Source organism: Danio rerio, chromosome 23, assembly GCF_049306965.1.
Source record: "Danio rerio strain Tuebingen ecotype United States chromosome 23, GRCz12tu, whole genome shotgun sequence".
NCBI lineage: Eukaryota > Metazoa > Chordata > Actinopteri > Cypriniformes > Danionidae > Danio > Danio rerio.
The window spans coordinates 22967401-22991421 of NC_133198.1; the positions used below are offsets into that span (position 1 = coordinate 22967401).

Below are 24021 nucleotides of genomic sequence, written 5' to 3' on the forward strand. Positions count from 1 at the left end.
AAACAAAACATATTTTTATTAGTCACAGATAGTTCTGTGACATGTAGGATACAGTCTATGATACATTTTTATGATCTACTCAAACATTGTTGCACAACACTGACAAACTCAATTGACATGAATGCTAAGAGAGAGATTGTGAGTGGTTAAGAAAGGTGCTAAATAGGCTCATTTGTAAAAGCTTAGACCTATACACATTTCTGGAGATTGCAAATTATGTAGTCAGAAGTACGTATGGCTGCATTTGATCTTTTAAACGAATGCTACAGGGCAGTATGACGCCGTTACTTTCTAGTCAATCGGTTGGGTTTAAGGAATGGGGTGGGTGGGGGTATCAGTCAATTGGTCATTCAGTCAGTCAGTCGACAGCAACCTCTGGTGGATTTAAGCGAGAAGAGCAGGTGTGAACAGCACTTGAATGAGAAATTTGAAATCTCAAAAAGTGTACACAGTGGCCTCTGGTAATTTCTGGTGATAAAGTACCTCCTGGGACGTATTTGGTGCCTGAAATGTATATAGGGTTATGTTTTCAGAATTAGCCTGGGTTGTAAAAGGTACACATGGACTGGTTATATGATAACAGAGTGTTATCAATATAATTTGCATGAACAGGAGGATCACATATTTTCAAATCTGATATCTGCATTCTAAATATTAAAATTTTCTGTTAAAATACCAAATATTGATTACAGCGACAACTACGGAAGACTAAAACTTAAGAAAAAGCCCAGTCTGATGCTATTGCTTTTTGTTCTCTCTTAGCCAGGAGCTTAATTGTGTATAAATGGAAAAACACCTTACCTCCGATGTTTAAACCCTTAATTAAAGATATTAAATTTAACATACAATTAGAAAAACGTAGATGTTTTATGAAAGGGTCATATAAGATATTCTTTATCACTTGGCAAGCTTTTCTAACTTTTGTGAAAAAACCTCCTGAAGAGCAATTGTGCTGAATGTATATAATTTTTTGGTGTTTCTCTTTCTTTCCTTTTTCTTTTGTTTGTTTGGTTGTCTACTCTCTTAGGACCCTATCATTCACCCAGCAAAATATGGCACAAGATGTGTTTGGCTTGATGTGTTGCTATTTTCAGACCAGTGCAACCCTAATTTTCACGTTTTTTTATCACGAATCCATTTGCGCAACTTTGTGGACTCATGGGTGTTCTGTTCTAAAAGGAAGGTATGCTGCAGGTGCATTGCGGAACTGAAATAGGCCGCGCCGTTGACCAACTGAAACCTGGTCTAAAGTCCAGTGCAGAGCACGTTAGTTATGCACATGTGCAGGTCCAAAACGCTTACACATTGCTTAAGACAGCAATGCACAAATATCTTTACATATGAAAATACTGAAGGATTACAGTGTTACAAAAAAAAAAAATATTTACTACATAAATATATCATGTATAGGTGCTTTTTTTCAGTTTATTCATTACAATTAGTATTTCATTTATTCATTTTCTTTTCGGCTTAGTCCCTTTAATTATCTAGGGTCGCCACAGCGGAATGAACCGCAAACTTATCCAGCATATGTTTTGTGCAGCGGATGCCCTTCCAGCTGCAACCCATCTCTGGGAAACATCCACACACACTCATACACTATGGACAATTTAGCTTACCCAATTCACCTGTACCACATGTCTTTGGGCTTGTGATGGAAACCGGAGCAACCGGAGGAAACCCACGCGAACGCAGATGATCTGTTTAACTGTTTTCTTGTTAGTGAAGTGTTTAGTTTTCCATTTACAAAGTCCGCCATGTAAATAGCAAATGCACCAAGGTGTGTGACACAACTGACTCTTAAAGGGAATCGGAGATGAGACTCTGATTGGTCTAATGCACGTTATGCTCAAAACAACATTTCTCATTAAAAGAATAAGCACAACCCTGTTAAACCATGCTCCAAGGCACAGAGCACATTTTTCCACCTTAAAATAGCAAAAGTGCATTCGGGCACACCCCTAATATTTTTGCGCCATGCACTTTAGACTTTGCGTCTAGATCACTAAAAATAAAGTCCTTACAGTTTTTTTTCTGCTCTGTTAAAAATATATATTTTTTAAAGAGAAAACAAACAAAAAAGTAAAAAAAATAAAATAAAAAACAATGTTGCTGAAAACCTTAAATTACTTTTTAGCTTGGATGAAGTAAAGTTTCAGTGAGGCTTTTGAGCCAGTGTCTTCTGAGCCGTGAACTGGCTAATTAAAGCATTAAGTATGATATGTGTGTGTGCGTAGTGACTAATAGAGATGAATTATGTTCTGTATAGACGTACGAGACAAGAAGGATTACTAGAATCTCTCAAACTTCTCTCAGAAGTCTGCTTGCTGTCAGATTATGAAGTCTGTTCATGAGGACAAGACGCTATAAATAGAAGCCTAAGAAGACATGAAATGAGAACAATCATACTAATTGACCTACTGTGTGTTTTACAGCAAGCACAGGATTATATGCAAGTGTGAACTGTGTAACAAACTCGACAGGTCTTCTTAAACAGAAGAGGCTTTTAGCATCCTGGAGGGCTGTTTTGATTACTGCACGTGTTTTTCATTAATGCTTGCTAATAAAATGTCAGGACAAAGAACATCAATAAATAAGAAGTCACATTGTTGACAAAGCTGGAAGGACTACTGGGTTTCTGTGGCCAGGATGTGCTGGAGAGTATCACAGCTCTGCATGTCTTTCTGCTTGTACCAACATCTTAACTAGTAGTTTTGCAAATAGACCAAGCACTATTATTAAATTGATCATCAGGAATCATGCACATTTCAGCCATGTTTTCTGAGCTGCAGAAAGAAGCCCTGCTGCTTTGCATGTTTCTTCACATTCACACTATGAAACATTTCCAGCATGCAGGATTTTGTTTGCTTCTAAATGTCATTTTGAAACATCCATCTGCTCTTCTGCTCTCAAGATGTCAGTGGGGATCAGTGTTTAAAATATGTAAGCATATAATCGATAATTATCGATGCCAAGTGCTTTACCCAAACAAATTTCAAAGCATGCTCTAAACACAATGAGCGGTTCCAGTTGCATTTTTACTAAAGCAGCATTCAGTATTCTAGGTATATGGTTAGGATTCTTAGTTCCCAGGGTAGAGTTGCACTAGCTGTTTGTAAGTTCTTTCTTAATCTGGCATGTTAATTCCTCACTAGGGGCTTAGTAACTACTAGCTAGTTTGTAACTAAAGTTATTCTTACTTTTGGTTGCACTAGATATTCTTAAGACAAACTATAGCTAGTAGGTCTCTTTGTAAAGTAATGCGTACACATTGAATGACGTAATATCCAATAAAAAGCATTTAAATTGTTAAACTGCATTAAAATTCTGCAACTAATGCATCTATGTATAACTGTCCTATAAAAATGAAATGACTAATTACATTTTTCTAGTACATTACATTTGTCAGTCACTAATAACAGACAGCGCACACAGTTGCATTGTGAGTCGTAAATACACAAAGTTTTTTTATATCCTATACATATAAAAGAGAAAAGAGCAGGAGGAAAAACTTTAGTCATAAAGACATTTGCATTTTAATTGATGGACACAATTAACACAAAACACTCATAGATAGAAAATTAAACTCACAAACCAAAAAAAAAAAAAAAGAGATTTGGGAGGAAATTATGGCTGTGAGTAGAGGGAGATAATTCTTCATTATGATCGTGAGCTGCTCAATGTAAACTAATCTCGCCATCATCTCTTCTCTACTATTATACATGGGGGGTTGTAAATATTTAGATTAAGCGGGATGTTTAAACTAAGATCAGTGGTGCAACACAAAAATATTTTGTAGTATGTCCCTTAAAGTCACAAGTAGGCTACAGTTTAACTTATGCACTGCTGGTGCAACCGACCCCAGTTTTTAAATCCTGGATGAGCCCCCACAGGTGCATTTCTCCCCTCTAGGGTTGATGAGAAGGTAAAAATTTTAATGTACTCAAGTAAGATTAAAGTAAGTACAGTGTTGTGAATCAGAATTACAAATGATTGACTTAGAAATGTTTTATAAATAGTCTAAATTATAGGTGTTCGCCAGAATTTTGAGCCAGCGGACATATTGCGCACTGAAAAAAAAGCAATGTCAAAAAGTCAAGACAACAAATATTTTTATGTTGGTTAAATTGATTTAAATTACTTAATTAGGTTTCAAAAAAATTAAGTTAAACAATGTTTAAATATTTTTAGTTAGTTTGGTGATGAAGATGAAATGAGTAGAAAATTTTGTTTGATTGAACTAAAAAAATTAAGGCAACAAGATTTTTTACAGTGCAGAAATTTCCCTTTTTTAAGATATAAGATATATGTTAAATATAAAATATAGAAATCCTAATCCTATTTTGATTTGGGTTTCTTAACCTACCTTACAAAGTCATATATTATCTCTGGTGAGAAAATCTTAAATTGTGTCAACAATCAGATATGTTACCAAGTAGCCAACACTTTTTTCAGTTATTATTGGTGAAAAAGTATTTATTCAGTCACCAATTATGCAAGTTCTCCCACTTAAAAAGGTGAGAGAGGCCTGTAATTTTCATCATATATATACCACAACTATCAAAGACAAAATGAGAAAGAATTAAATCCAGACAATCACATTGAAGGATTTTTAAAGAACTAATTAGTAAATTCCTCTGCAAAATAAGTATTTGGTCACCAGCAAACAAGCAAGATTTCTGTCTCTTAAATACCTCTAACTTCTTCTTTAAGAGCCTTCTCTGTCCTCAATCATTACCTGTATGGTTAACTGTAAAAAAATGTATGACCTCTGTTATTGCCAACAAAGCTTATATAACAAAGTATTGAGAATAAATTTTGTTATTGACTATTTTTTCGCATTTTGTCTCTCATAGTTGAGACATACCCATCATAAAAATTACAGGACTCTCTTATCTTTTTAGGTGGGAGAACTTGCACACTAGGTGGCTGACTAAATACTTTTTAGCCCCACTGCAATAATGAAACATGTTTAGCTATTTAAAAGACCCAAGCCTCCCCTTTTCAAGTAGATTACAGCCGTTCTTTCATGATTTGTAATAGCTGCCCAAAGACATTACCAAGACGGCCAGCTGGTGGAAAGACTCAAAAGGACTTTCAATGAGCCCACATGCCTTCAGTTTAATGCACTTCAAACTAAATGTGTCGTGCCATCAGACTGATCAGACAAGGTCATTGGGGTCATCCACCACAGTTTGATGTAAATCATTTAGAAATGTAAGCTAGACGCCGATGCTTAAAGAAAGTCATCTTGAGGCGCTTTTTGCTTTGATAGATTTTCATGGTTACGAGAAATCCGAGGTACTTATGTATATTGCATTGAAGTAACCCGTTCTCACCCAGAGGCAGTGCTGCCAAACGAGCACAGAGAGGCCCGTTTCAGACCTGCGGGCGTCATTCACACCTGAACTCAGCAGACATCACAGCTCATAAGTTCTGTCTCATTACCTTGCCATTCAAGACATCATCTCTGCTCACAGATCTCCAGCCGTTCACCTAAAGCTTCGCTCAAGAATCCTGCAGTGTTTCCTGAAAGTCATTGATAATAAAGATGCTGTCACATACGCCTCAGTCTCAGGCTGAGAAATTGTATTTAGCTATACGTACCTTGGCAGTGAGCTATGGTTCCCTCATAGAGTATCACGGACACATTCAAACTGATGTGAACCTTTTAAAATTCATAGAGGGTTTCTTAAACATTTACGTGGATAAAATCTTGACAAAGTATTTTACAGACATCTGTTTTAATGCAACATCAGATAATGCAGAGGTAAAATAATGCAATTAAAATTATAAATATGAAAAAACCACATATGCACCAAATTCTAATTGAATAATGTGAAAGAAAGGCATTATGTAGTCTGAATGGTTATTACAAACAAAAAGAAACAAAATTTAGTGTGCTACAAGCTGCTTAACAGCCAAATGAGCATTTAAAGAGCAACCATGACATTATTAATGGATCTATCTAATGAACATGGCGTTTACAGTACTCTGAAGTCTGAGAGTGTTTGACAGGGAGGCTGTGAAGTGACAAGGTGACATTTCTGTAGTTTAGTAGCCCTGGCTTTGGTTCTGGGGCTCCAGGATGATCTTGCTCTGGTCTTGAATGCAGGAGAAAGCAGCACGGTGGATTTTCTTCACATTGATGTAGTTGTACTCTAAATGGACAGTTGACAGGGGAGAGTCCTCCGTCCTTTTAACCTTACAAAGCGACTTTGAGGGGACAGAGCTGAAAACACAATATATATATATATATATATACTGTTAGGTCCATAAATATTTGGATATCGACAAAATTGTAACATTTTTGGCTCTATAGACCAACACAATGAATTTCAAAATGAACAAGGTGTGCTTTAACTGCAGACTGTCAGCTTTAATTTGAAGGTATTTACATCCACATCAGGTAGACGGGGTAGGAATTACAACAGTTTGCATATGTGCTTCCCACTTGTTAAGGGTCCAAATGTAATTGGACAGAATAATAATCATGATTCAAACTTTCACTTTTTAATTGAAAACTTAATTGTTTCTTAATTTCAGTTTATTTTAGAATGTAAGGAAACTTACTAGATGGGGAACAGGGCTTAAGTGTGCATACCTTATCCGGTTGTGGTCTAGATGCAGCAGCTGGAGTTTCTTGAAGTGGCGCATGTTGAGGGGAACCCTCTCAAACCGGTTGTTGTCCAAGTGTAACTCAACCAGACTTTGATATACTCCACGAAAAGACTTCCCTTGTACAGTGTGCTCCTCTAACAGGTTGTGTGAAAGGCGTAGAGTCTGTAAGCCTGGGCGGAGGTGACTCAGTGAGTATGGAGGAATGGAATGAATGTGGTTGTGCTGCAAAGAGAGATAGAGCAAGGCCCTGGGCAGATCTGTGGGCACCACTGCCATCTGGTTATATGACAGGTCAAGAGATTCCAGCTTCCTGAGAAAACAGATACAGGTATGGTTTTACATTCTAAATTATATAAGTGGTGGAGAAATAAGATCTAAATATCAATGTTTTTTAAGATGATACAGTTGTGGCCAAAAGTGATTTCTGGAAGAGATAGTATTTGATTTAATTTACCAGTTCAATTAAACTTCATACAATAAGATGAATATCATACTAGAACATGTTATATTGGGAGGCGGATAACACTTAACTTGGTTAAAGTTGTTTAACAGACTAAATAATTTGGAAAAAATACAGTTTATCACAAAATGATTATTTTTTCATAGACTCAAATACCTCAGATGCTAATTAGGTGGTTTGTTTAGTGTTAAATGTTAGCAATGAGAATTTGAATACCATTTTAAGTGACATTTATTGCCATTCTGAAAGCGGCAGCAGATAGTATCTCAGATCTTGAAAATAAAACAACTAGGAAACATACAGTTTAAACGTGAACTTTAGAAATGTGCAAACTTAAAGCATCAGTCACTCAGCATGTGCTTATAGTATCATTAATAAGGTCTAAAATTCATTATTTAGATTATAAACATGTTTATGTGGTTGGAATAGTGCAGTGCTCTGGTATATAAATGTTTCTGTTGTTTCGTGTCTAGTGAAGACACTAGAGTGACCACATGTCCTCCTTTTCCCTGACATGTCCGGCCAAGAAGTCTAAATCTCCTTAATATCGGTTTTTGCTTTCAACATGCAATCATTAGGTTACTATCATGTTTAGGCTATTTTATATTTGCCTGGCTCCTCAGTCTCCTCAGTAAGGCTTTCTTACATGACGCTCTCGCCATTGTACTATTGACTTGTAGTCACTGTTGTTGTGGTTAAATGATTGTGGATAAATTGGGAAGATGCTCATGAAAATTTATTTGATGAAATGATGGATGTCAATAATGAAAATTGTTTTTAAAAAAAGCCAAAAAAGGGGACTTAAGCGATCAATAAACTTGCTAACCACACGCAAATTAACAAGATTCCAGTGACTTTAAAACATAAAGTCATAACATTATAAATAAGACCTCTTTTGTGGCTATTTTCTATAATTTATGTTATATAAACCTATATCAACGGTAAACAACAATTTAGAACAATCACATTGTGTTTTTAACAAGCATACCATATAATGCATTTTATTCTATTAACCTTATTCTTTAAAGCGGAAGTGCACTCATTTTTGCAATTGTTTTACAACTTCCGATTCAATAAACAGCAGAAAACGGTCAAACTATACAAGCTATTAAGTGATTAGATGGAGATTATTGAGTGATTCATTCATTTTAAAAATTGTTTAAAATGCAAATTTGCTATTTGCTTATTCCACTTATTCCTCACGTACAAGCAGGCACAGCCATTTGAATCTTTTCGACTCAAGACTTCCGGTCTCATTTACTTCCATTCATTTTTGGACGTTTAAAACAGCTCGTTATGCAAGTTTTTGCATGACTATACAAACAAAGCAGAATAATAGAATAAGAAAATATCAGTTCGCAACATCAAGCAGCATATCGAGCTGTTTTTAACATCTAAAGATGAATGGAAGTGAATGAGACTGGAAGTCTCGAGCCAAAAAGATTCAAATGCCTGTGCCCGCTCTTACACAGAGAATAAGGTGAATAGCAAATTTGCATTTTGAACAACTTTTTAAATGAATGCATCAGTCATTATTTCCATACAATGACTAATCACTCAATAAATCAATAACAAAATCGGTGAGTAAATCTTTACGAGTAACTCAAAACAGTCATGAGTTAAGGATGAATCCAATCCTCATCACTAGTACATAGAGTAAATGTAGTCTTTTCTGGTCGGCCAGCTTCATTAATAACCTTATATTAATATTTTTTCATGGTCCATCAACAGACTTGTTCTAAACAGCTTATACAAGAATAGACAACGGCAATTCCTGCTTGTCTGTGCAGGTCTTACAACATGTATTTGTATAAACCATCTTCAAGTATTTTTGATGGTTAGTGTAGAGGGTTTCTGTGAAGTATTGGGGGAGCTTGTAAAGTATTCGGCAGAACTTGCCCCATGGCAGGTCATTAACCCAACACAAATCAGCTAGAGCCAAAAAAGCCTGTGTGTTGACTTTGGTGAAGTGTATTTGTGTGTCATGCGTTCTGTGGAGGCAGCAGAAATGACAGTATGTGTTGTAGGGGGTTTAGGGGTTGGAGGATTTTGAGAGTGAGAATGTCCTAAAAGAAATGGCAGTGTATGAGAAGCTTTTGTGTTTTCAAGAGGGGTCTGAAGGAGGCAGCTGGTGTAAGTTTACAGTGTTGGTCTCAGCAGGAGTCAGGAGTACATTTCCTCTGCCTTCGTAACACTGACGACTGAGATGAGGATCTCATATAGCAACGAGTGTTATTATTACATCAAAAGCTACACTGACCTCCATGTGGTTTTCATTCACCGTACAAGCTCTGCTACTGACCTTGAGATGAGACTGTAGATGCTGCAGACTGAATATCAATCAAGATATCTGGCAGTGGATGTGGCTGACAGAGTTTCAGTGGGAGCCGTGAGCTATTGTGTTTAGCTCTTGTTTTAAAGTGCACCTACTATGAAATTCTTAAAGGTTTCTCATTTTGTTTTGGAGGTCTCCTCTAATGGGTTTAAATTCAAATAACAGTTTCATTTTCCTATAATATATATTTTTCATGGTCTGCTTTATCAAAATGTCTGCAACTAGTTAAGATTCCTGCTGCATTCCAATTTGACATGCTACAAGTGCCTCAACCAATGTTAAGCAAAGAGGTTTAGCTAAAAGGTCTGAAATATGAATAATTACTATCCAACCTGATGAAATACTTTTAGTTTTGCTTTTTATTTAATCTGAAAACATTGACCTATACAACACCTATCCAAGTTTTAGGAAAAAAATAATATTGTGTATGAATCCCATGAGCTCGGACGACTGCATCCAGTCTCTCTGTAGTGACTCAAATAACTTAATGAAGTCATCTGAAAGGGCAAAGAAAGTGTTATTGCAGGACTCCCAGAGTTTATCAAGATTTGGGATGGGTATTGTTAAGGTTTTAACGGTATTACTACTTTTATCGATACCACTTATCAGTTTGGTACTTTAACGGGTCTCTTATCGGTACTTTTTTGTTAGTGAAAAAACAAAAACAATTTGAACTTAATTAAAAATCTTTTATTTTATTATTATGTTTTTATGTAAAATAAAACAAAACCAATAACTGTAAAACAAATAAATATTTTTTCCTGTTAAAGAATGTGCAATGGTTTGAAAGAAAATGACTCTCAGTTTTTAACCATTCTTCTGGAGAAAAATCAATATGTTTGCCTTTTCTGGCAGAAGTCGGGATATTTCTTGGTTTATTGTGCTCCCTGCAGTTGAAAATACCCTCTTCGAGTTGCAAAATGCAGTTTAATGAGATAAAGTTTTTTCATTTTTCATTCACATAAATGAGTTAACATGATTTGGGAGTTAACTTTGTTTTTATTACATTTTTGGAGCATCTTGCAATGTAAAAATAAGCCATTTTATCATATTTTTTTTAATAAGCATAGTGTATTATTAGGCTATTCATATATTTTTAAATACAGCAGATGTAAAAAAAATTATGTTTAAGATTTATTTAGGCTACTGCAGAAAAAAACATTGTTTTCATTGCAATCGAAAGTGTGTGTTTATTTAACTATTAATTTTAAACTAGGGCAACTCAGTGGCGCAGTAGGTAGTGCTGTCGCCTCACAGCAAGAAGGTTGCTGGTTCGAGCCTCGGCTGGGTCGGTTGACATTTCTGTGTGGAGTTTGCATGTTCTCCCTGCATTCGTGTGGATTTGCTCTGGTTTTCCCCACAGTCCAAAGATGTGCGGTACAGGTGAATTGGCTAGGCTTAATTGTCTGTAGTGTATGAAGGGTGAGTGAGTGTGTATGGATGTTTCCCAGAGATGGGTTGCGGCTGGAAGGGCATCCGCTGCATAAAATATGTTCTGGATAAGTTGGTGGTTCATTCCGACCCTAGTTTAATAAAGGGACTAAACCGAAAAGAAATATGAATGAATGAATAATATACTAATTTAGGTCATTTACTGCTGGCATAACGATGTGGATGATGTAAAGTTGCCGTTAGTAGCTAGGCAGTCAAAACTTTGCATTGCAGTAAATGCACTTTTGAAAGATACTTTCACTTAGCCAGATTGCTTGCGTTTCCACTTATACAAGAAAACAACTTGTTGTGTTTGTTGCAACGGCATTGTCACTGTCCACTCTGGAAATACAGCTCATTTGGTTCACTCTGCAAGCTTACAAGCCGTGTGAGCACGAGTCTGTGTCGCGAGCTATGTGTCTGCACTTAGCGCAAGCCTCCGCTGAGTGCGCGCACAGCCAAGAACTGTGAAGGTTCTTTCACAGTTTACAGTTTTTTTTAATTACAGCTTCCCTTTGCAAGAAGAGCAATGACAATTCAACTCTTTTTGAAGACAAGTGCGTTTTAAATGGAACCGCCCAAATTTTTACAATTAAGCTTAATATTAATAATTTTAGGTAAAAGTGTAAAATGCTGTGGAAGAAATTTGGCAAATCTAAAAATGTCTTGTCTGGGGCACAAAAACAAAAAAAAAATAATTGCAACAGCTAATAAGTTCTCATTTGGAGACATGTATCAACAGTTGGGTTGTTAAATTATTGCACAAACTTTTTATTAAGCATGTGCACAATAAATAACTGCCACAAAGGAGCCGACACAACAATTTTACAACCGCACTTGCTTATTATCTTAGGCATATATATGAGTATAATCAGTACTCATATTTAAATTTTGTTTCTTATACAAGGTAAGGCTTTGTTAGCCTATTTTATATAATATAAGTAAATCATTACAAATTATTCAATGGTCTATTTAAATGATTGATTTTGATTGGCTAGAAGGTGTGTAATAAAACCGTTTAATGCACAGGCAGTTCTGTTTTGTTCACAAGTCAATCTAAGTACCATTTCCTAAAATATTATTAATAGCAGCTATAGAAACTAAATGATGTTTGCTAGAGCCTTCATTCATCTTTGATCTTAAGACAATTGACATGTGCTAGACCAGAGAGCCGAGGGGATCAACCAAATTGCCAATATGCTTAAAAATATTTGCAAAGAGGCAGCTAACATGTTCCTATGAACTGTTAGATATGCTTGTGTCATTTACATGCACACACACACCATCTCTCTGTCTGCCTGCAACTGCTGATTGAAAGTGGGAAGATCTAACATATCACAACTGATGTATATTTGGCCAAATATTGTCTATAACTTTGCAAATGACCACAAAATAAGTGGAGGCAAGTGGAAATGTCATGTATTTAAAATCCTTTAACGCATGGCAAGCCAGTGATTTTCCCTGTATGTACTTTACTTTATGAAGTAAAGAAAAAGTGTATATACTATATCAAAAAAGAAAACACCTTCTCAGGCTGCATTTACATTCGTGTGTTTTTGGTTAAAAACTAAGACAGCCAAAATATAGAGCCTAAAACTGAAAATATGTGATCATTCACACTACCTATTGATCGGGATATTTTTACTGCATTCGTATTTGCAGTCTACCGGTTGTGTAATGGTCAACTGAGAGTGGCTTGACAACTTGGGGAATGAAATATGCCTAAGGTATATTGACCTTTAAACAATACCTCTTTTGCAAAAAAAGAAAAAAAGTAATTACAGTACAAATGTGCATCAAACTGGAAAACAGTTATCTGATGTCCGAGACAGATTTGTGTAGAAACATTCTTTTCACACAGATATCCCCCTACTAACAAGCCCACATTGGTGGGAATCCTCAGGGAGTACTGCCATAATGAAAAGCAGAGAGCACGGCTGCCACCACATGTCCACGGGCACACCGACGTTGGCATTGCACAACCACTCTTACATAACCTGACACACAGGACAGGAAGACCACTGTCACAACCAAGCACATTTCATTGGATCTCATGTTATGTCATGTATGCGGGAAACCCAGGCTCAGCAAAACTCAGCAGCTTTATTTTAAGGGAACCATCATTTGAGATAACTATCTCCATCTGTGGCTCTATCATGTATTTTGTTGTTCAAATTTTAAGGCCTTTTTAATTAGTCTAATCTATCCAAAAATACACTTTTAATTGCTTCTTTTGTTGCATTTGATTAATTTGTCTCTATAGATTTCAATTACGTATTAGATTTTTATATTTATCATATATTTAAAGGCTGTTCTCTCAAAATATGCTTTTTTCCCTCATGCACAGAGGCACAAATAAACTTTTATAGCTATCCAATAGGTTTTTCAGGGATACTTTCCCACATAATTTGGATGTTTAGATCGTTCTACAATTACAATTACACTCTAAAACCCAAAACGTTATGGTAACCATTTAAGAAAATCGATTGCAACAAACTATTTACGTTCAAAAACTAATCCAAATGGACAATGGACACTGTGAACTTAATCCATTTGATTAAATGAAGCAGTTTGAGCACAGCAAAACTCGATTAAGTGACAAGAACTCAAACCAACTAAATTCTGTAAAACCCAATATGTTAAGGCAACTTGAACCGTTTAAGGAATCAACCAATTGAAACAAAACATTTGAGTTAAAAAAGTAATCTATACAAGTACTGTGATCTTAATCAATTTAAGCTGAACTAATGAGGTATTTAGTTAACTGATTACCTTCAACACTGAGTTCAAAACTTTTCAAATGAGTAGAACTAAGAGTGTTTTCACCAAGGGCGTAGGTTTGCGCTTGACATTGGTGGGGACTGGGGACGAGTGAATAGAATCCCCCCCCCCCCCCCCCCCCCCCCATATATATATATATATATATATATATATATATATATATATAATATATTATAATTCCTATTTATTATTTAACTGCTATTAAAATGTATTATTAAGTCGCCTAATGTCTTACAACTAAAGTTAAATTAAATAGTCATGCGCGTAGCCAAGGGGGGTCAGGTGGTTGAAAGACCAAAAGATGGATTATTATTATTATGTTTGAATTTATCTTATTATTCAAATGCCCAAATTCTCACAGAGGAAGGTTGAATGCACTGGCCAGTTTGTAATTTGCCTATAGACTTCAGTTTTTAATTTAAATCAAGTTTTAACAGATTTAACAGATGATAAAAAAATATATTTTGAAAATAAGTATATTTTCATATTTTAAATGTTTAGATGCAAAAACCTCTAAATGCCATTTAAAATTTTCTTCTAAAAATAGCATTTTTCTCCAACTCCTGTGTGTGGACTGATTTTACTTTTATAGTGACTAATACATTTTATTGCCTTTAAAGTGAAATAACTGAACATAAATATACAAGGCTGAGAAAAATGCTAATTTTACATGGCATTTAGAGTTTTTGGCATCTGAACTCTTCATTTCTTTATTCTAAGAATTTAAAGTTCTAATTTCTAATTCAAAGTATTTTTATTATTTATAAAACTGTAATAAAACTTAGTTTAAATGTGTAAATAAAGCAATTTGACAAAATGGTAAGACATATTTTTGGTACATCAAAAAGTGTAGTTATAATAACTATCCAACAAGATTATCCAGCAAAAATTAGTTCTTAATGTCACTAAGATGTAATATTTATACCTCAATTAAACAGAATGAATAATTAATCAGGTGAATAACTGCAAAAAGGTTCAGTTTTTTTGAGGTTCACGTCCCCACCGTCCACCCTAAATCTACGCCCCTGGTTTTCACACCTGTGAATCGATTCATTTGTTCCGAAACAGGGATTAAAATTGCTACAGTGTTGCTCTTTGTTCTTGGTGCGGTTCGTTTTCACACGGCAAAGTTTCTAAACGGACCGAAGGAGCTAAAACAAGTCACGTGGGAGTAAACTCTCCTTACATTGGGCAGAGTTTCAGGGTTTATTTAGCAGAGTCTCGCTCAGCGGTCATGCGTCTTTATTTTAATTTATGACGATGAGCAATAAAGACATCATATTCGAAAAGCTGCACTTTCTTTTTGAATAGTGACACCCACAGACATCGTCACCAAGTATATATCAGAGGTAAGACTTTGTCATACATAGCAGTTGGCTTATGCAATATAGGCTTTAACATGAAATGCATATTTACCTGTTGGAATGACCTCCTGCCCTACTCATAACTCTCTCTTCAGTTCATATAGCCGTATATATGCCTATGACATATCCATGATACACTGTGATATAGCCAGGCTCGGATGGTATCGCTTTCTAAGTAAAATCTTCCTGTCCAGAGTTTGTTTCAATCGAGCCGAGACCACCTCATTTAAGCGATCTTGGACCAATTGATTTGGCGCGGATCCGAGCGCGATTGCTGGATTCACATATGCCAAACAAACCGCTCTAACTGGGCAAACAAGACAGGTTCTGAAACAAAAGTCTAGGTGTAAAAGCACCCTAACTTTCAGCCGATTTTGAGTTAACTACACTCATTTCACTTGATAAAGTTGACTGTTGGGTTTTACAGTGTACAATTCTACAATTCACAATTTTTCTGCCTATTCACAGCATTTTCTAAATTATGGATGCTATCATATCTGTTAATAAAGTATGCCAAGTAACAAATATTGAATAAAAAAATGCTTCACTTGCATATTTAAATAACACATTTTAGACTTTTTTGTAATAGTTTACAATAGTAAAAGTCCTGAATCAACTGTGGAATGTAAGAACTAGTCATTTTTACGCTATTCAACAGCTGTGCCTTTCCTTAGAGTGAACAGCATCTCAGGCAGAGACACCTTATATAACTCATTATGAAATGAGAATGTGCACTTCTTAGTGAAGCTTGGTGTACTAACTTGCGTTTTTGTCTCCCTGTGTGAGAAAACAAGCAGAGCGTGTCCTCTGTTTCACCCCCCTGCCTCATTCCCGTAAGCTCGGTCTAGCTAGCGCATCAACATTGTCCTCTCCATCCATCAAAATCCTCAGAGTCACAGGTCATTGGCCTGCAGAACAGCCCTGTCCCAGCACAGCCTGTTATTCACCCCGAAAAACAAAACAACCAAACTCCAGATGACAGGGGGCCTGTGGTGTCAATGCTCACACACAAAAAAACTGTGCACCTATAAAAACACTGGCATATGAACACACAGACTGCTGTGGTCCAAGATGCAGAGATTCCCATGACATTAGGCCATACAGTAGATTAAAGGCATGACAGCACTGGTCAGAGATGTTTCACTTTTACAGAAACTTGTGACTTCTATTAGCTGTTAGAGCTTTGCTTTCAAATCATGAAGGTCGTTCAGTAAAATTGCAAACTCTAATTGCATTTCATAGTCCTGGCACAGGGATCTTTAAAAGCGATGCAACGAGACACAAGTTAAGATGGTTTTTTAACAAGTCTGAGAAGTTTTTGTTCTTCCAAGCAACCACAATTCTATAGATATGACATGAGGTAATGACAGAAACATAATTTTTCTGCAAATATAGCGAAATCAACTTGTTCTTATACAGGAGCTTTGAATATCCGAACCACCCTAATGCCTAGTTCAGACTGCGTGATTTTAGCCCCGATTTTGGCTCGCCGACAGGTTTTGAGAAATCGCCAACAAATGCCTGAAATCACAGGCAAATTGCTGCTTGTGCACGTGAGTGACAATCACACAGTATAAACTATCAAAGACGTGATCTGAGAGAATCGCTGATGAGTCGCCGATGCCTGCGAGATATTTGGCGTGCTAAATATCTGGAGCTGTCGGCGATTCAAATCATGCGGTGTGAATTGAGTTTTGACTGAAAATAACATCGGCGATCGCCTACAGCCAATGAGAGAGCAGCATTCACTTGTGTGTGCGTGTGTGTATACCTGCCGCAGGCCAGCGGGAGGCTGGGGGAGAAGTTTAAAGCGCTCATTTTCGGTTTTATTTGGACCCACGAAATGGAGGAAAAACTAGTGGAGGTTTGACAGGACTCAGCAGCAACCGTGTCTGTTTGACGTTTCATACAGAAAGAAATTTGTTTATTATCAACTTTGAGGAGAAATGGCTAATTCCCTTTAAACCCAGGTGAGCAAATATGAACATTTTCTACCCCATTAAAGGCTTCTTTCTTATTATGTAGTTAATAACAAAAGATATACTACGTGTTTTTGGCTGTGACACATAAGTTGTCGGCGATTCTTACTATAAAGTCATGCAATGTGAAAGTCCCTGTCGCCGATCCATCTTGCAGTGTAAACAAAGCATCGACGAAACGCTGGCCCAGATAGTCATGCAGTGTGAAAACATCTGTGACACGACTACTTTGAAAATCATGCAGTCTGAACTCGGCATAAGCTGAACTTTAATTTACATTAAAAAAATAAAGGACTTTAATGAATTGCAATGTAGTACATCAATTCTTGCTGACTTTTTCACCAGTGCTACTTATAAAAATAGTTTTGCTATAGAATTTTTAAAAAGTATTTGTTAATTTACCACACCGAGGAAAATCATATCACTAAAACTTTGATTTGAGGCTAAAACTTACATAAAAATTAGTGAACTTAGCGACTTCAATGAGGAAAAGAAACAAAATCGCATTAAGACTTGCAAACTGCAAACTCAAATTATAAATGATGGCGAAATACAAAATCTGTATCTTTGCAAAATATGAACATACACGCAAAAAATCTTTACTATTTTGAGAGCGCAGGATGATCATCTCGATTACATTTGTTGTAGAGTGGAGCTAATTCTCTATTTGGGGAGCTTTGCTTGCTGCGACTAACCAGCATCATGGTTCAAAATGGTTTCGATGTTGGTTTGTGTTTTTTTAAATGGCATTTGGGTTCATGCTAAAGTACGAGATGGGGTCAACAGAGGCCCCGTTTACACCAATACGTTTTAGTTTTAAATGACGTTTTAGAATGAAAACGATCTGCGTCCACACTGGCGTTTCACTCAGTGTTTCTGAACAACTCTCTGTCCACATTATACCACTGAAAACACACACGAGACATATTGTGGCATGTACTGCAGTGTGTGCTCGCGACGAAGCTCCAGGCAGTCAGTGCTTTGAGCACATCTACCCAGATAAGAGCTGTGCACATCGTACTGTTCATCAAGGATCTAACTATCTAACTATATTTGTTAAACGAGATATTTAATACATCTTGTTGTCTATATCTAAAGACATATTCCCCGACTTTAGTCTTATGAATCTATTACTTGTTCTCGAGTAACGTGTTTTGGCTGGGCACAAAGATAAGTTAATATATTAATTAAAGTAGCCACATGATTCTGCGCATTTGACTGATTGCTTGCATTTTTTTTCTATAATGTATAAATCTATTGTATGTCATACTTTTATAATGGCCATTATTGATTATTAAAACTGATATTCAGCAAAAGAGACAGGGTGTGTTTTCTATTTTCAATGAAAATGAAAGGAGGCAGTATTGTTATAGGCTTGAAGATGGCGGTCGTATAAATTTACAGCTACATGGCAATAGGCAGTTCCTTATATCATGTTTTTTTTATTTGATTGTTACGATTGTGAAACAACGTAGCCATGATGATGTGAATGAGGTTATAAAGTACACTGTTCCATTTAAAGGTTTACCCGACGTGACCTCGGGAGTTTGATTTCCATATCAAACTTATGAAGTCTAAACTTGCAAGGAGAGGATTTTGAGTAGGCTACTTAATATTGAGGAAAAAGCCCCAATCAGATCGAATGTCTGCAGCCCCTGTCTGCAACAATCGATTAACATTTTCTGAGCTCATAACAGGTCTATACTTAATCTTTATGTGTCATCTTTATGCAAAATCAGTTTCTCTGTTGAGTCGATGAATTGAGCCTTCGCTAAGCCACACCCAAATATCACCACCCACCAATCGTGGTTTAGCAACTGTAGCTACGCGCAGGGGCTCTGTCAAGCTTTCGAGCGAGTGCATATGGATTGTGAAAACTGATTTTAGACTAAGGGCCTACTCACACTATGCCATCCATACCGTGCCCAGGCCCGTTTCCCGAATCGTTTGAAAAGTGTGAGTGCGCTGAATCGAGCTCAAGCACGGTTCACTTGGCCGGCCCTGGCCCGGTTGGAAGAGGTGTGCCTGAGCGCGGTTCACATGGGCTTTGGCACCGTACGCTTGTGTGTGAGTGCAGAACGCGCCAAAGCCCGAAACTGAAAGCGAGGCGTGACTTTTAAGGGGCTGTTTCATATGGATTTATTAATCATTCTTACTGTTCAGTGAACGCAAACTGCCGTAGTTTATTAAAGACAAGAACTCCTCACAGTACGACAGCTGCACGCCTTCAGCAAACCTCCACATTCCTGCAGCACGAGAGCTTTATGATTATGAGCGCCAAAAGTGGCGGATCTGTTCGCCGAAATATCTGACTGCGTGTCACCGCATCCCTAAGGACTATTTGGCGAAATATTTGGTGGTTAGCACAGTCGCCTCAAAGCAAGTAGGTTGCTGGTTCGAGTCCCAGCTGGACCAGTTGTCATTTCTGTGTGGAGTTTGCATGTTCTCTTCGTGTACGCATGTGTTTCCATCACAGTCCAAAGACATGTGGTATAGCTGATTTGGATGAACTAAAAAATCGGCTGTAGTGTATGAGTTCGCATGGGGCATCCGGTGCGTAAAACATATGGTGGAATAGCTAGTGGTTCATTCCGCTGTGGCGACCCCTGATGATCAGGGACATATTTTATATTTTTTTAGATTTCAGTTCATTTAAATTCTACTTTACTACATATAAATCTGTATCGAATTTGCTACCTGCAGTTGAAATTCAGGAATTAGTTTTTTATTCATTAAATTACTATTGGCATACAACCCAGAACCGAATACAAGCGAGTGAGGAAGGGTAAATGTAAAAGAAAAAAGGTGTCTATAATAGGCAACCATTAACATTCTCAATCATTTCGAAAGCAGTTCTGACACAGGAACCCCCAGAAGTTCACAATTAGTATGTAGTCTTTGGACTACGGAGGATATTTGAGCTAATCATCTCAGCTGGAAACGACATGTGACTGATCACACAGGCGCTCTGAGAATATATTTCCATGGCTACCTCTTTATGTATGTGTATATATGGCTAGATTTTTACATGACTGAAAGTTTGAGAAATTAAGTATGAGGAGGTGTTGATAGAGCTGGGATTTACAGCGGTATTTAAATCGAATCCACACAGTGCTGATTTTCACATTATTTGGGCTGACAGCCACTCATAAAGGCTGAAGAAATTAAAGCAGACAGTAAAAGTCCTGCTTTAACCGGGGAGGTTCACAGATAATAGCATGGTGCTGCAGTGTTTGGGTAGATCACAGGATCACACACATGAATGTGCACATCCTCCGTAACAATTAACACCACAATTTGGTGACAATGTGACGTTATTTTTTAAAATAAACAGCCTGTAAAGTTGAGCTGATAGCTGATCAAAGCTCACTTATACGCTCACTGCTGCTAATTACAGGTTACTTTTAAAAAAACAGCAGCTGGAAAGCAAACAGTACATCAGCCATGGCTACAATTCCAGTGATAATATCTGCTTTCCTGGTGCTGCAGATGTGGATGAGAGTGAATAAAATAGAATAAAGTTCTTCTTGTTGCTGCTTTGAATGGCACTGTTTCAGAAAGACTTGCAATTTGCGAGAAAAGAAAATGAGTAAAATATGTTTAGGCTGAATAATGTATTTGCTGACGGCATGATAGTCAGAAAGAGAGAGGGAAACTAATGCTGTAGCTTAATGAGAATTACTGTATATTGTGTGTATTCCCTTAAAGGTCCCATGAAATTAAAATAAAAGAAATGTAGATGTTAATTTTAGTCGGTTAGTTTTAAGGACATTTGCACTTTAGGAGATATAAAATCAGTAGAAACATGTAAAGCTTGCAGTTTGTCACTTATGCCTAAATCAGTTAACGTTTTATTTCACATCTCCTCATACTTCAGTTTCTCATCAAAGCTTGACCAATCAAATGCTTTCTAGTATGACGTGTCCCGCCCCTTTTAAGGCGCTTCTCATTTGCTTTTTATTTGACGTGTTTGAGCTCAATCACTCTCACTGGCCAGAGCTGTGATAAAAACAAAACTCTATTGGCTACTTTTTAAAAAGGGGAAGGGTTATTTTCAGTTGAGATTACGTCAAACATCAAATAAAAAAATTCCCATTTCAAAGCACTTCACAGGACCTCTAATAAATGCCCACATCAGTAATTTGATAAAATGCATATGTTTATCTCCCAAGTCTGCCACAATAACATGAGCAGTCTCTGTTATGACAGTAAATCCATGGAAAATCCCTCTAAATGGATCCTTCATAGCACAGTGTTTGCCTTTTTGTAAGAGCCATCAACAACACCGGTGTTGTTTCATCTGGCTTTAAGCTAAACCATCAAGACATTTGTGTTCTTCACTAAATCCAGACCCTTCAGTAAACAATCCCAAACTTGTGCTGCCGTTGAGCAAATAAACAGACTGCAAACAAGCAGGACAGTTTAGCTCCTCTTTGAAGCATAAACATTAACACAACAAACATTTGTCGAACATGCTTTATCATAAGGAAAAACAATTTGTGATCATGATCCTTATTATTTAATCGCTACTTGATGTATAGTTTATATGCTAGTTTTATTACAGTGTTTTGATGCTTCTGTGGCTTTTAACAAGCTTGAAAGCTCCACGTGATGTTCGGTGTAATCGCATGAAAAGAACTGACTAGCAGATCGTTTAAAGGGCACCTATGGTGAAAATCATCTTTTGGAAGCTGTTTGAACAGAACTGTTTGTATGTATAGTGTGTTAAAATAGGATCCAAACCCCTCCCATTATGAGGCCCACCACAATGTGACGTAGGAGTGCGGTTTCCCCGCCCACCAAATTGATTGACAGCTGCGTATTAACATGTCTCTGTAGTAACGCATATAATTATATTAGCAAGACAGGATGTCCGCAAAGCAACTGGGATTGAAAGATCTGTTGAGTTCTCCGTGATAATCAATCATCAAGAGTAAGTTTTACTAGTTCAAAACGTTGCTGGTTTGTAATCAATCAAGGCGTTTTTACCATCTTTATTTTTTCACCACAGTCACATGTCAGTATAATTATAAAAAAAGATGCTTCAATCCCAGTTTGTGACTGTTAAATCCGGTTTATTTTGTACAATAACATAACGGATATCCATACAGCAGTAGATATTAATGTGTATCCTGTCACATTTGCCGTGCAAAAACAGTGCAAACAGTTTAAAGTGCGCACTGTGTGTGTGTCCACTCTGTGTGTGTGTGTGTGCGCGTGTGTGTGTGTGTGTGTGTAAACTTGGTTTTGATATTGTGTGTGACTCATCATTGCAGAAAGGCTTGAATTAACTCCACAACAAATACATCAAATAATCATTGGGAAAGTTCTTACTGTAGTATTTCTCACAAACGTTATATGAGATTTACTTCCTTCATGTCTGTCACTGTGCTGTTTATCTGACGCAGCCGAGGCGGAGATTGAGGCAAAACTCTGACAGGCATGTGGTAATGGTAACCGGGGAGAACTGGCAACAAACTAGCAACAAAAACAACTACATTGTGTTCAAAGCAGGAAATTCCAATATTCTGAAAGGTAAAATAAAAAAATCTGATGAGTGTTTTGAGCTGAAACTTTACAGACACATTCTGAAGACAAAAGACTCTTAAATTTTGAAAAAAGGGTAAAATAGGTGCCCTTTAACATAGCTATTTTTTGTTCCACAAAATAAAGGAGGTCACACAAGTTTGGAACAAAAGGAGGTTGAGTAAACAACACAAGCTTCATTATGGGATGAACTTTGTATGTCACTTTAAAGAATCAAGCACTAATCATTTCTCCTGTTTTTTTAAGCTTTCAGTAGAAAGATTTGGCAAGCTCTAAAAATCCACAAAATGTCTCTCTACAGGAATTCTTGAGCGTGACGGTCACCCCCTGTATGAATCACACCACACACATTCACCATATAAACCAGCGGTGTAAACCACTTTATTTGGCTGATCGGCTGCAGGCCAACATCTGCATTCACCACAATACAAGTGCAATCCATGAGTGAAATTGTGCTTATTTGCGAAACAGACTCTCAAAAGAAATCTTCATTATGAAATTAAGATTGTATTTTCAAATGGCTGAGACGTGGCAAGTGTGTTCTGGGGCTTGTTTTTCTAACTGCATCCCATCATTCAGTGTGTTTGACAGGGTAAAGGGCAGAGTGAGTGATGAGTGAGCTCTCTGTCGCTTCTGCCTGCCGTATAACACACTCCTGAGGATGAGTGATGGATGGGAGACCTTGGCGAAGCACATCTACTGCGGTCGAATCGAAACTATGAGGCAGATGCAGGATGACAGCAAGGCCAGAATAAATGATCACCCTCCTTCAGCCTATTCGGATGATGACGAACACACGGGTTCTGGGAATTGTGCTCTACCACTACAAGTTTAGCAATAGGTATGGCACAGCTCTCAGCATGTGTTTTGTGCACCACCTAGTGGTAAATATAGAAAATGTACAGCTAAGATAAAGGAACCTTTTGCCGTTTTTTATGTTTTGTGGGGACTTTCCACAGACATTATTTTTATCTCACAAATTGTAATATCCAAAACTGCCTTCATCCTTTCTAGCCCTCAACACAGCCCTGACAACATTCTGCATATTTATATTTTTCAATCAGACAATCAATGAATCAAATTAGAAATAATTTATATATTGTAGAATTTTTAAATACACAACCATTTTTTTTTTTTTTTGCCTGAGACCCCCTTTTCCCCTGAAAAACATTGAAAGGCCCCCTCCACAAATATGGATGACGAAAAGTCCAAATGGATATCCAAAGATGGACAAATAAACATGACGAAAAAAATGCATGTGGCTGGGTTTGCTTCAGGTATCTTGGTATTTCCTGCACTCCGTATTTCTAGTGTTGTTAACGCTGCGACCCGAAATGTTTAGAGCTTCCTCACCTGGGTCAAGTATGCTTAGGTCATTACTATTAGCTGCTGAAAGTAAATCAGTGAGACTCTGTTATTTTTGTGGAGGATGAATTACAAATTTGTTTATTTTTTGGTCAGCCAGGGTATAAAAAGAACTAAAATAACATGATGGTTTTCCTA

General features: G+C 37.0%; 1 protein-coding gene across 10 annotated transcripts in view; it reads right to left on the reverse strand.

Annotated features, from left to right (window-relative positions):
* Nucleotides 1-5726: 5726 nt before the first annotated feature.
* Nucleotides 5727-24021, reverse strand: part of si:dkey-32e6.6 — a 41976-nt gene continuing 23681 nt past the window's right edge. For all 10 annotated transcript variants that reach the window (XM_073938808.1, XM_073938813.1, XM_073938806.1 and 7 more), the window contains 2 exons: nt 6605-6931; nt 5727-6232 (listed from right to left, as the gene is read on the reverse strand). In XM_073938808.1, coding sequence (XP_073794909.1) covers nt 6055-6232; nt 6605-6931 — 505 coding nt within the window. In that variant the 3' untranslated portion in view covers nt 5727-6054. The remainder of the gene's footprint in view (nt 6233-6604; nt 6932-24021) is intronic.